The sequence below is a fragment of the Watersipora subatra genome, chromosome 3 (assembly GCF_963576615.1).
Source record: "Watersipora subatra chromosome 3, tzWatSuba1.1, whole genome shotgun sequence".
Classification (NCBI taxonomy): Eukaryota; Metazoa; Bryozoa; class Gymnolaemata; order Cheilostomatida; family Watersiporidae; genus Watersipora; species Watersipora subatra.
In genome coordinates, this window is record NC_088710.1 from 67,857,973 (window position 1) to 67,872,615 (window position 14,643).

General features: G+C 36.6%; 1 protein-coding gene and 1 non-coding gene across 2 annotated transcripts in view; both read left to right on the top strand.

Moving 5' to 3' along the window:
• Positions 1–1,875: 1,875 nt before the first annotated feature.
• Positions 1,876–14,643, top strand: part of LOC137391989 (cadherin EGF LAG seven-pass G-type receptor 2-like) — a 46,795-nt gene continuing 34,027 nt past the window's right edge. Inside the window, exons 1-6 of the mRNA XM_068078567.1 lie at positions 1,876–2,989; positions 4,011–4,244; positions 4,603–4,812; positions 11,258–11,341; positions 13,882–14,024; positions 14,388–14,481. Of these exons, the coding sequence (XP_067934668.1) occupies positions 1,998–2,989; positions 4,011–4,244; positions 4,603–4,812; positions 11,258–11,341; positions 13,882–14,024; positions 14,388–14,481 (1,757 nt within the window). The 5' untranslated portion in view covers positions 1,876–1,997. The remainder of the gene's footprint in view (positions 2,990–4,010; positions 4,245–4,602; positions 4,813–11,257; positions 11,342–13,881; positions 14,025–14,387; positions 14,482–14,643) is intronic.
• Trnaf-gaa (transfer RNA phenylalanine (anticodon GAA)) lies at positions 14,253–14,325 on the top strand. The gene has a single exon. It is a non-coding gene; the product is annotated as a tRNA-Phe (tRNA).

The window sequence follows — 14,643 nt, forward strand, 5'->3', positions numbered from 1 at the left end:
AATAGTTAAAAAAGTGGTCGACTTGTATCTGTATCTTGTATCTGTACATGCATTTTGGATAATTGATTTGAAAGAGCAATTACTGATTTGTTTTTATTGAAGTAAAAAGTTACTTATTGCAAATTAGGTTTTGGATTTTCTTGGTGATTTCCTGCCTTCATAGTTTCTTTAGTGGTTTCAGCTAACGGTCTGATAGCTACAACTTTGACAGTTGTCTGTTGAAGCCGATAAGACAAAATTATTTTTTTAAAACATTGATAATATTTCCATGTTAGACTAATAGATTTTGTTGGGTATACTAAAATGTTTTGATTGCATTGGAACATAAGGTCTCAATAAAAGCAATTATTGCGTTTTTCCAAATGTTAGCAAATTGAGCTTTTCAGTCATGCCTTGTCGCCTAATGTGTTCTCTCTAGTTTTCACTTTATCTTCGAGCTAATAAGCTGCATTGTAAGGCAGTCAATATATATTTGTTCATTTGCATTGTTCTGTTGAGTTATTCTAACACACAAATATTGATGTCTTTGTGACGTTTAAGTCAAACACTGTGTGTTGATTCGTATACTCGTATAGTTGTTGTGGATTTACCATTCTTGTACAGTTTTTGAACAAGTATTTTATTCAGCTACCTTTTTACAAAACTTAGCATTTTAGCATTTGCCTACCAATCAAATCACTTATAGCTAATGTGTGTACACATAATTCATTCTACGTGTGAAGTCCCTGCTTATGTGAGACATTTCTGTTTCTTGGTCGTGTCTTGTTTTACAAGGTTTAAGATCTGGCTACTTACTCTGGTGTTTTGTGCTGAAGTTTTTTCCTGATGGTGGCACCTGTACAAGCGCTGATGCGTTATGCATGGGCTTCCAATCAGATCAGCAGCTATTCTAATATATCAGCATTTGTTCGCAACATTTGCATTCTTGGCTAATTTTCTCATTGGCTAATTTTGCCAAGCAAGCTTTGTTTTTTAAGTTGTTAAAATGATACGAATAAACAAAACAGAAGTTTGTTAAATATTAATTTGAACTTGTAAATTTGTTGACTAGCATGTAGCTGGGGGCAGATATTATCAAAACATTGTGATTTTAAATCACTCTTGGTAGAAAGGGCAGTGAAGAGTGCAGCGGTATGATTGACCATTCAGAATAACAGCCTAAGGTTTAGGTGTGAGTGCTGTCATAAGTGCAGTATACAGCAGTCAGGTACTTCTACATCACTTTTTATTCAGTTTAACTTTCAGACTAGCCCTACGTTGTACCTAGTAGTTGTATAGTACAGCAGGCAATGCTTTTTAGCTTTAATTAAAACCATTGGAGGTCAGCTTCGGTCCTCATACCACAACTAATTTTCATCTCTGCCGAATAGCTGATAACAACGTTGCTCTTTACAGATTATATCTGTGTTTGAACAAATTATTTGATGTAATCCACACGCTTATCTCTTTATCACACGTTTGTAGGGAGATGAAAGAAGTGTGGATGAGGTCTGTTCTTACTATGTAAATATGCACAGGACTCGCTTTGATGGAGTGACTTTGGCTAGAGGACTTTGGCTAGAGGGTAACCGACTTAACCTGCCATAATGAGGCACAAAATACACGCTCAACTGCTGCTCACTGCATGCCTGTGCGCTGTCGCTCTCGGCCTGACAACAACTTCAAATAGAGGAATCTACCAAATTTCAAAATTTGTATTCGCATCGCCTAACTGGAGCTTCACTACAGTTGATTTAGCACACCATGATTGTCAAGTGAATATAACAAATGATGGTACTTTGTATTATAAGGGAGATAATGAACATTGCTGGTCGCAGAACTTTTCTTTCAAAGTGATTGCTACTAACCATGCGTTGCGTGTTAATTTATCATTTTCCATTGCTCTGACTTCGACTGAACATGGCTTGAAGCAATCGATTCCTAGTGTTAACATAGATCTGTACACTCATGTAAAGAATTTACTCATAGAAAATGATAAGGAGTTTCCTGTACTGCATATGAGGCTTTCTCAAATCTTGCCCATCGAGCTCGCTGATAGAATTCCGTCAAGCAACAACATAACTCTCTCTGAGAGGTGCGCAGGCTGGTCTATGTACATGGATAAGTCTACCTTACCATGTCGATTCGAACTTGACGGAAAGCTCAGTGTAGCTGTGCATTTGCATGTGTTGACTCCCCGTCGTGCTAAAAGGCAATTGTTCAGTAACCTGGATGTACCACAGTTTGTGAATGCTCCCTATAATGTTAGCATCCACGAGGAGCTCGCCCTGGCCACTCAAGTCATCCAAGTAGAAGCTATTGACACAGATGAGGGTAGTGCCGGTGATGTACTATACTCCCTACACGCTGATGTTGATCAGAGAAGTCTCGATGTCTTTCTAATAGATGAAACCAGCGGTTGGGTGACCACCAACGGCCGTGTCGATAGAGAAGACATAGCGATTCATAAATTCACTGTACGGGCCCAAGATCAAGGCTCTCCGGCAAACACGGCTGAGACTATGCTCACTATTATGGTTGAGGACTTCAATGACCACCCTCCTATTTTTGAGAAACCCGTGTACAACATTAATGTATCAGAAACTAGAACAGTCAATTCGATTATTACCCGAATTCAAGCGGCTGACGCTGATATTGGCAAAAACAGACTTATACGTTACTCCATCATCAATGCTGCTGAGGTTACAGAATTTTTAATTGACACGGCAACTGGAGATTTATCCATAGCCCGTCAGTTGAATAGAGAAAATATATCAAGCTACACATTTGTAGTGAAGGCCGAGGACCAACCAGATAATGTAGCAGATAGACTGAGCTCCACTGTTATGGTGAACATTCTTGTTATTGACGATAATGATAATTCTCCGGAGTTCACGCAACCCAGCTACGTTTTAGATGTGAGTGAGAGTGTTAATATCAGCTCTGCACCAGTCATAATCGGCAGAATTTCTGCTACCGATCCAGATATGGGCAGCAACAGCAGAATCACGTGAGTGTCACAATAATTCGATGGTTGATTATACGCCGAAAGTGTCAAGCATGCTTTCAATCCGTTCAGGAGTTGTCCGTGTCTTTATTCATATCGTGTCAGACTGATGAATCAGCGAAATGGTCTCACGCTATTTGCTCATTTTGTTGACGCATAGTAGCAGTAGCGCTATTATGCCACACAAATGGCAGCTTCCATCGCTATTCTTTTATCAACAATATCCTTTTGATGTTTAGTTTGATATGAAAGCTTTCTGAATAGGCTTACCATAAAAGCAAAATTATATGACAAGTATAGAGGAGAATCAGTTAGCGCTTGTTCACATTAAGGAACCTCGGTTCACAGATAATTGATCAGAAGTATCTGGCAACTGACGGACAGTAAAAAAGGGTCCTACTCTGGCCGCTCGACCTATTCTGACTATGAGTTCTGGTCTATTGGAATTCCATTATCTTTTTCTATGTTCATTTGTTGGTCCTTGTTAGTTTGCGAATGCGCTCGGCTTTGCAAAAAATTGATTTATTGTTTTAGTATATAAATGTTGATTTACTACTCATTTAATTTCACAAGATGATAGGCTTAGGTGTTTTGCCTGCACCCTTCGTCGTTGCGGTGTGTCACTAATAATCGACACGCCATTAATAATCGTTAAAACCCTTTTACCTGTTTGTGGCATAAAAGATGAATTGCTTAGCATTGAGTGCGTGCATCAAGCAAAACTTCACCTATTCTTTGGTCTATGGTGGCTGAGCTTGTATGTGTTTGAACTTTTTCATTATCGGAGAACATTGAGACAGCATTTGTTAAGACTATCCTATGAAACAATCTAGGTCTTCTCCATCATCTCTATTCAACTGATAGGCTTTCCTGTGGGATTAAAGAGGCACATAAGTGCAACTCGGTGCACAGTTTGCTGTGGGCTATTCAAGCCAGAGTCTGAAGAGTTTTAGAAACCAGTTATCAGAGGTTCTCCTAGCTGCATCGCAGCTTAGTGCATGCGCTCTATGTTGCTGTTTTTCAGTTATTCCATAACATCAGGCAATCCGATGCCGGCAGTGTTTGATATAGTACCTGACACCGGAGATTTGAGAGTTGTCGCTCCTCTAGATAGGGATGTAAGAGGTGGTGAGGAATATAACCTGAGAGTTAAAGCAAGGGATGGGGGCAGGCCGCCCCTCTACAGTGTGGTCAGTGTGAAAGTCAAAGTGACCGATGTCAATGACAATGCACCAAAGATCAAATTCCTCTCCTACCTGTAAGTGGAGCTCTTCCCTCATTTATTATGCATATTTAAAAATATTTAAATTGTATTTATTATAATAGTTACACCAGCTTCTTGGCTGCTGGCCAGAATTTATGGAGCTTCAAAACAGGATGAACTTTCTTAATTCTTTCCTAGCACTTGCATACCATTCACATTCCAAGGCAATCAGCTCTCATTCTTTCATTAACACCAGCTAGACAAGATATACTTGTATTTCACTGAAACGTGTTGGTTTAAACAATTATTGTGACTGTTTTCTTATGACACAATAAATTGTAGCTAACATTGCTGATTGCTGGAGGTGTAAAAATATGTTTTGCAGTTATATTAAGATTATCGCATATTTCAGGTTTAAAATACCAGAAGACCACCCTGCTGGAGAGCCGATAGCCACAGTGGAGGCTACAGATGCAGACGAGGGAGATAACCAACTGCTCGTCTATTCTATCATACCAGTTAGGGAGGGTGCTGGCGTTGGTGCTGGGCTGCCTTTTACCATAGACAGTGACACCGGAGTTATTACCAATACTGCGGAGTTAGACCGGGAGGACATAGCGAGGTACAGTGCTATATGCCTACCATTGCTTGTGGGAAATTAGCTGTCAGAGAAGCAGTGTCTCTTCGTCATCAATACAGCTTATATTTGATCATTATTTAATTTGTTTTTGTTGTTAATTGATAACAGAATTGTAAAATTTTGCTGGTAGCGAAAAGTTATTTTAACTCTGTAATCATCTTAGAATACTTGTATCGTATGTAATACATGATGTATTACATACGATACATATTACTTGTTTATATCAAGAAGTAGTAGTTGGATTTCTGCTTGAGAGTAAAAAGATTTTAGAAAGTGTCAACAATTTCACGGTAGAATCGATAAAGGGATATAAAATCGTAAGTCTGCCCTGATCTCTCACCTGTATACAAACAAGAGAGCTTTCTCAGCACATATGATCAACTCAGCCTATGATCAGCTATTTATTACCTTGAGCATCAGTCTCCAGTCAGTTTTCAAAAAAACTTGTGAGGTTGTTTTTACAATTTTGATATACATGTAATAGACTTCTCTGATCTGTGTTGCCTTAAATATTTAACAACATAAAATGAATTTAATCTAGTACCCTTCGCTTAGTTTCGCAAATATTGCTGATTGAACAAACTGAGCTTCTCATTTTGAGATTTTAGTAGGTCTACAGCTTGTGGATGTTGTTCTCGTAATAGTCTTTAAGGTGAGAACAATTCAAACTATTAAATTGCTATTAAATTTAACCAAAGATGAGTAGTGTGACTAGTTATTAATGCCTAATCTGCTCAAGTTGAAGTATTCCATTGAGTGCGTCATGTGACAAGAAAATTCTTTCTGAAGCGTTATACGAGCGAGCGGCCAGGTGGATCACCTCGCTAGTTGGTCATCGCATGGGAGAAAAGAAAAGTCCTCTGTCCAGTGGATTATTCTGTTTAGTTGCAAATGCAACATTTAAAGTGATCAACAATGCTATATGTACATTTTAGTTGCAATATTTTTACCGATGAGAATTTTGAATAAAAAAATTAACTCGGTGCAATCCTACCCATATTACCAAAATCAATTGCGTTCATTTTGAGTGTTCTTTTGCATCACTCAACATAATTTGTACTGTGTAACGCGTTGTTTAATTTTATATATTTTAATCAGTTTTAAAGCCGACTAAAAAAATTCACTCATAGCGATATAATATTAAATAACTTACCAAAAATTAATTCTTCTAATTCTTAGAACTACTAAGTAATACACAATGTAATTTTTACAGTCAAATGAGGGACAAAACATTAAAATCTCAATCAATTTGAGAGAAAGTGTACATATTTGTGTATAGCTCAGTGAAGTACCAAAAGTTGGAGGAAAAAAAATCGAACAACTAAACGCAAACCTACTCACATCACTAAAAACTTAATGTTTAAACGCTAATGGGAAAGAAATGTCACTTTAAACTTGCATGAAATGTTGAATTTTTAGAGCATTTGAGAGATTTGATGACTGCGTAGTGTGTAACAATTTTGAAGATGGTAGTGCTGTCTCGCATTTCTCTTTGCATACAGTCTGGTGGCTTGCGGCACCCTTGAGTAACAACTTATTGAGATATTTGGGTGGACAATGTGTGTCGCTGGTGAGAATGCATTAGCTACCTCTGGTACTGCACCTATTATTATGATAATATTCAAATGAGTGATTTGTAGAAAATTGTTTATCTTAATTTCATCCTAAGTTGAGCGAAAGTATACATTTCATAGATTTTTTCCGTAATTCACTACAAAATTTCGGGCATCTTTAAAATTATTAATATTAAAGTTGTAGTACATCCATTTATGATTATTAATTTATGTTAAACTAGATGCATTTTCAATTTTTTTAGCACTTTAATTTTCACCGATGTTCGTGCGAATGTTCTGCGGATGTGTTGGTGGGTAGACAAATCAAGTACATATGAGTACATGAAAAGTTGAAGCTGGGATTGAAAATGTGAGATAAATTGCCATGTTGCATAAATTTTAAGAGTGTAGCATTAACTTTGCTTTTTTCATGTTGCATTTTTGTGCAAGTTTAGTTTTATAATATTAACAACGTTAACAATGTTAACTAGCTAACTCATCTCTGAACTGACGTCGGCAGCTTCTTCTTTAGTTACCCTGTTTCTATCTGGTTAGTTTATAAGGTATAACTGGATTACGTACCATTAGATACAATGGTATGCTGTTGATAGTTGTGTAGATAGATACAACGGTATGCTGTTGATAGTTGTGTAGATAGATACAACGGTATGCTGTTGATAGTTGTGTAGATAGATACAATGGTATGCTGTTGATAGTTGTGTAGATAGATACAATGGTATGCTGTTGATAGTTGTGTAGATAGATAGATACAATGGTATGCTGTTGATAGTTGTGTAGATAGATACAACGGTATGCTGTTGATAGTTGTGTAGATAGATACAATGGTATGCTGTTGATAGTTGTGTAGATAGATACAACGGTATGCTGTTGATAGTTGTGTAGATAGATACGATGGTATGCTGTTGATAGTTGTGTAGATAGATAGATACAATGGTATGCTGTTGATAGTTGTGTAGATAGATACAATGGTATGCTGTTGATAGTTGTGTAGATAGATAGATACAATGGTATGCTGTTGGTAGTTGTGTAGATAGATATGATGGTATGCTGTTGATACAATATTGACACCAGTCAAGTCTGTTTAAAGAAAATTAGGCCATGAGATAAAACAAATAATAGTAAAGTAAATTGTTTGTATTGAAAGAGAAAGCTCTTTTTGTATAACGCTGTTCATTGGTAGTATAACGCTGTGTTGTGGTTGGTATAAAAACTTGTGTAGTGTTTTTTTGCGAAGTACTTTGCTCTTTACTTCTCTCTGTCTTGTTCATATTCACTGAGAAGTCTCAGTACAGACACTAGATGCCTGTTATTGATAGGAAGTTCTCTGTAACGAGCTTTAGTTAGCCGAGAAGAGGGAAACAAGGTAGTACCACGCTGGCTCTGTATTGCTCTCTTCCCTTTACTTATCATATATTGCATTCCATACTCTGTCTCAAGTTTGTACATAGCTTTCCCTAAAGAATGCATTGTTCTTTACCCCGACACAGCTGGGAGATCTATTTACGTATGTATTTGGTTGCTCGCATGCCACGCTGAAACTGATGAGTTAGATTTTTATGTAACGAACGAGATGACCAACTGAAGGATTCTGTAATCCCCCTCCTATAGTTCATAATTAATTAATGTAATCTGGTGTCTAGGAATTGAGAGCTACATCCTGTTGCATACATTCGCTTTGCCAGGTCTCAGCTGCATGGGGGTATAGCTATTGAGCTATATAGCTATTGATAGGGCATTCTTATCAGTTATATTGTAAAGGGAACCTTGATGCTTGCGGTTTCTTTGTTTTGCTACAATCTCTCTGTTGTTGGTTGCTGTTGGAGATTGCAGTTGGTAATGTATTTGTACGCATGCAAATCTATTACATACTATATTATACATATATTATACATAAGTTGCGCCCAAACGAAGAACTCACACTCCAAACTCGTGCTCTTCCATTGGCACAGAAATCCATCTCAGTAACTGACAGCTGTAGCGCTGATTGTTCATTTGTGTTTTTGAACTGCACAGCATGCATCTATATATAAATCTCCGTGTTTGTTTATTTGTTGGTCTTTTTGTTTCCATTCCTGTGTCCAGTTATATCAATTAAAATCTAGCGATGAAAAATCTGCTTTTCAGAGGATTTGAACTCGCGACATTGATCTTGATAGTCTAAAAACAAGTGTCTCGAATCATTAGGCTAGGCCGTTCTTATCATTTCGAATGCTTTTACATATAAGTATATTTTTATCGCTATTGCACGAGCTAAACATTCACTTTTTATTGTTAATTAATATTACCTTGTACCGTTGTTATTTTTTAGAAAAAATTTTAAAAGTTCATTTTTTTTCACCATTACCCATTACCTATTTTTTTAAATTGTACTTTTCAGATATGCTGCTTCAATTTCAAATGTGTCATTACACTCTTATTTCCGGTTTCAGTAAATCTATAAAAACTAAATACTTTTTACGTGAACAAATGTATTATCTGGAGTAGGTGTTGCCTCTACATTCTCTCTCCGTTTGGTTGAACAAAATATCAGACAAAGACAGTCTGATATCTTACTTTTGCGTTTTTACCAGTATCGTCCATCAAAACTTTGAATACAAGGAGCTTCTGCTGCAACAGTAAACTTTTTTATACTTTTTTTCTATGTACTCTTTGCTTATTGTTTCTCTTAATTTATTTCCACTGCACAAAAACACTTTTCTCATGATATGAAGTTTAAAAGTTAGAATAGTAAATGTTGTGTATTTTAAATAAAAATAAGTTTTCTGCGCAGAGACTTTTTTATTACCCGGGCAACGCTGGGAATTCCGTAGTATATATATAAATATAAGTGTTTGCCTGTCATTCATGTGTCCAGCTATAGCGATAAAATTATAAGAACGAAAAATCTGCTTTGCACTGGAATTCAACTTGGAACCTCCAGGTCTGCAGACAGGCATGCTATCTATTAAGCCAAGGAATTTCTATACAATGGAATAGTTGTGGTCATACTCATTACATCCGTTAAAATATGAACGAAGCGCTTGTGAAAATACTATTGGTTACTACTAGCATGCTTGAAAATCATGATTGATTGCGTGAGAGATCATGACGCGACGCGTAACGTAAGGATTACAAGCTGACTTCATGGCTCTTATCATAGCAAATTAATTTACTAGCTTATAAGTTACTTATAGTTCGTTCAAGTTGCTAGCTTAAGTTACTCCAATCGATTGGATAAAGAAAATGAGCCAATAGAAACTACATTACCTGCCACTGTTTATAAGCTGTTTTTTATAATCTGTGCCACACCGGGCATTAAGCTTGTATATATATTCATACATACATGTATATATATTTATATTTATATATGTGTATATATAAATACTTAGTGTGTTGGAATAGGTTAAAATTACTCATTTTTTCCCCGGTTGATGTTTCTCTCTGGAGTCACGACAGGTCTGTTTCATGCTTCCGCACTCTTCAGGTGACTGGTGGTATATCCAGCCACCAGACGGGTGATGGCTGGATACACCACCAGTCACCTGAAGAGTGCAGGAGCACGAGCAGACCTGTCGTGGCTCCAGTGAGAAACATCAACGAGGAAAAATATAAATAACTTTAACCTATTCTAACACACTAGTTATAACACTCCGCACTTTTTAGAGCATAGAGTGCTGTTAGCAGTAGGCTTGACTACTTATACATTATATAGATATTACTTTTATTGGGCAGCCCATAATCATTTTTATAGAAAAAATGATTGTTATATATACTGCTGTATAAGAAGCTGTGCTCTTGCTGCATCCTGTCTTTTTATCTGTAGCATTTCCGTTGGAGCAGCCGTCTTATTAAAGGTTGACTTGCAACAAAATTCACATTACAGTTATTTGGTATCAAAAGATTCACCATGTCTTACTCTGTTGTGTCATAGGTGCAAAATATGTGGGAATGTGATTACAAGCTCTTAAAAGCTCCAAAACGAACAGTTAATCGCAGCCACACGAGACCGCCGTAGTTTGGATTCTCTTTCCAAAACGGCTCAAATGTGACGTAGCTATGGTAGATGGTTTTTGTTTACACTTTCATGCAACCTTATTCGAAATATTTTTACAAATATACTTCACGCATTCAATAAACCCATGTCTATTGTTCCTACGCGTCTATTTTATCGTCATTGTAATTCTGTCACTTTTAGCAGTGATATCTTATAACTTATCGTAAAAATTCATTTAATTTTTTAACCTTACTTTGAAGGAGTACATATCATTGTCTGATAATCGTGACGAGCCTGTTGGTCACCTGTGATAATCGCAAAGTGCTGCAAAAATTATTTGCGAAGTATTGGGTCACATGATCAGATTATGACTTGACGATTAGATCAAGCCAAAACTGTAAAATAGCGAGCATCTATATTTGATACGGGGTCTTCGGTAAAACCTGAAGTGTTTGTCATAAACTAGTGGTACGATAAGTTTTATATTGAACTTTTTATTGGCCTTTCAATTCACGTGAGAACATCACGTGACAAGACAATAACCAGACTATCATGACTACATCAGAGAAATAAAGAGATTCCAATCTACGGCGGCTTTTCGTTTTCGAGTTTTAAGAGCTTGTAATCACATTTCCACATATTTGGCACCTACAACACAACAGATTAAGACATGGTGAATCTTTTGATACCAAATAACTGTAATGTGAATTCTGTTGCAAGTCAACCTTTAAGGTTCATGTTCCGTATCTGCCTTAATTTCTTCTTGGAACTAGTATTCTGGTGTATCTTTACTGACTGTTAACCAGATGGTTCTGTTCGCTGTCTCTGAGTCATGCTGTCTGATTGAAATGAACTACTCGTTCATCTGTTTTATGCGCAGGTTTGAGTTTGTTGTGCGAGTTGATGACAGTGGAAACCCCCAAAGATATGCCACGGCCAACGTCACGTTAGATGTCTTAGATGTGTAAGTCTGTGATATAGCTTTATTGTTTTTAAGGTTATAATATAAATTACCTGGCAATCATGTGACCTGGCAGTGCTGCCGATCATGTGAGAATACTGAGTGGATACCTTTGTATGTTTATCCTAATTTGAAGCGGGTTTGACATGCGAATTTTAACAATTTCATACAGTAATAACTTTTTATCCAGTTTTATGAACCTTTATGATCCAGTTATAGAGTTACCTCCACTATTAATCTGTAGATATGTGGGTGGGCTGTTGAGATGCTGAAGACCACCCATTTTAATTACGGTACTTCAAATCAGCTTTTATAGTGAAATATAGGAGAGTTTGCCTCTGCTATGTTTGTAGCATTTAAATACAGTCAAACATGGATAACTCGCCCACGGATAGCTCGAACACATGGTTAATTTGAACGGTTTCTTTGGTCCGTTCCCACGTAATGATAAATTGCTATAGATAACTCGAACTCCACACTGTTAACTCGAACTGTTTTTGCCCAACGGCTACCGAAACGGTCGTTATCGCTTTAGAAAATCACTTTATTCCAAGCCATAGAGGTAAACCTCAACTGTTCGTAATTCATAAGCGTCGTTATTACCACCATCAGCAAAATACTTTGTCAACGACTTTTCTAAAGGTTTGGTGAAATTTGATTTATACCAAACTTCCGCTTAGCGAACGCCCTTCGGAAGCGAGGTAAAGTGAGTTAATCTTTGCATAAACTTCAAGAAAAATTGGCAAAATTGATCGTGGGTAAAACGCTCAAAAAAAAAAGATGTCTTTTCTTTTGAGCATTTCAACAACGATCAAGTTTTGCCAATGTCAATCTAAAAAACGTCCTGGCAATAACATCATCTCAAACAACAAACCAATCTCAAGTGATAGAAAAATCTCTATACTTTTTGATGGAAACGTTTTAAACTTTACTTTAGAACCATTTAATTTGAAACAAGCCATTTGTGCTTTTGATTTATATTATAGTTTGCATATGTACATGTATCTACTAATAAATAAGTAAATACATGGACTTGTGACAGTGCTCTGATAACTTGAACGCTCTGATAATTCGAACACTTTCGCTCGGTCCCGTGAAGTTCGAGTTATCCATGTTTGACTGTATTTACAACAAAACAAAAAATCAACTAAGGTTGAACTTTGTTTACTGTAGAGCTATTTCAGTAGCAATATAGTATTCCCTGTGTTGATAAACAATAGTACACAATTTAACTAGTATTGGTACACTAGAACTAGTATTCCTTGTGTTGATAAACAATAGTACACGATGAACTAGCATTCCTTGTGTTGATAAACAATAGTACACGATGAACTAGTATTGGTACACTAGAACTAGTATTCCTTGTGTTGATCAACAATAGTACACGATGAACTAGTATTGGTACATGATGAACTAGCATTCCTTGTGTTGATCAACAATAGTACACGATGAACTAGTATTGGTACACTAGAACTAGTATTCCTTGTGTTGATCAACAATAGTACACGATGAACTAGTATTGGTACACTAGAACTAGTATTCCTTGTGTTGATCAACAATAGTACACAATGAACTAGTATTGGTACACTAGAACTAGTATTCCTTGTGTTGATCAACAATAGTACACGATGAACTAGTATTGGTACACTAGAACTAGTATTCCTTGTGTTGATCAACAATAGTACACGATGAACTAGTATTGGTACACTAGAACTAGTATTCCTTGTGTTGATCAACAATAGTACACGATGAACTAGTATTGGTACACTAGAACTAGTATTCCTTATGTTGATCAACAATAGTACACGATGAACTAGTATTGGTACACTAGAACTAGTATTCCTTGTGTTGATAAACAATAGTACACGATGAACTAGTATTGGTACACTAGAACTAGTATTCCTTGTGTTGATAAACAATAGTACACGATGAACTAGTATTGGTACACTAGAACTAGTATTCCTTATGTTGATAAACAATAGTACACGATGAACTTCAATGTTTTAGCAGTGTTTATCTTAAGAATTAGCTGGAATGACAATCCACCCATAATTATACATAATTATACGTGTGTTGAAATTGGTTTTTGTAGTAAATATTAGGCGAACTTTAACAAATTTTTCAAAAGCTTTCGACAAGAGAACTGTGAAGCAATAACTTGCGTTAGGTATTTATAGCTGTCTAGGTAGTCGGCTATATAACTATAACAAAAATAACTACAGCGACATCATTCTATTTTATGGAAGGTTTTACGACGGTCCCGTACTGTGTTCTTGTATATGCATATCCATTACGCTAGACATTGCCAGGAATTTACAGGAAGTTATGGAAACCCCTAGTCTATTTATTAGTATGTGATACTAAACACCCAGTCTATTTATCGGTATGTGATACTAAACTGGTAGAAGACAATGCTAATGCGATTGCTTATGGCAATTTTTTTATCTATTTATGAAAGAAAACAGCTATTGAGAAATGCACCCATCGCCCCTCTCTCAACTATTACCGTATATAGCGTAAGCATTGACTTTTTTCTTCTGCAGAAATGATAATAAGCCTGAGTTCACGGCGAGTATATATACGAAGAGAATTTCGGAAGATATTGCCCTTCAGCAGGAAGTCATCACTGTTACTGCTACTGATCGAGATGAGAATGATGTCATCACATACAGCATTGTTGCCGGAGGCAAGAATTTTTTCATTTGAGCACTGGGTACATTTTAAATTGCAAGCTGTAAAACTACTGTTATCGTACTAATAGTGTGCTAGTTTGTAGTTGCACTAGTAGTTGTTGGTACAATAGAACAGAATTATGTGAATTGAAGCTGATTCGCATACCCTATGCATTGATTAGGCGTGCATGGTGACAGATTATTACTATCCATCTCATCATTGGGGTGAGCGTTTATCACCAGCCGAAATAGCTCAGTTGGGAGAGCGTTAGACTGAAGATCTAAAGGTCCCTGGTTCGATCCCGGGTTTCGGCAAATACCGATCCTGGTAGCTGGTACATCTTTTTTGTTTCTCAACGTGATTATACCAATTTTAGATCCTACCAACGATTTCATTATGACGAAGGAACAACAATATGGAGTTATACGGGTCAATAAAGCTTTGAGCTATGATAGGACTAGCTCTTACAGGTGTGTGGTACATAAGGTTTTTACACAGCTAGCTTGTTCATATACACATTATATATACATATCTCAATCACCTATTTGCTATTATCACAAATAGTTAATCTATCGATATATATGGCTAGTGTTGCGGGTTCGTAGTCCCTTTACCATTTTGTTCGTAACCAT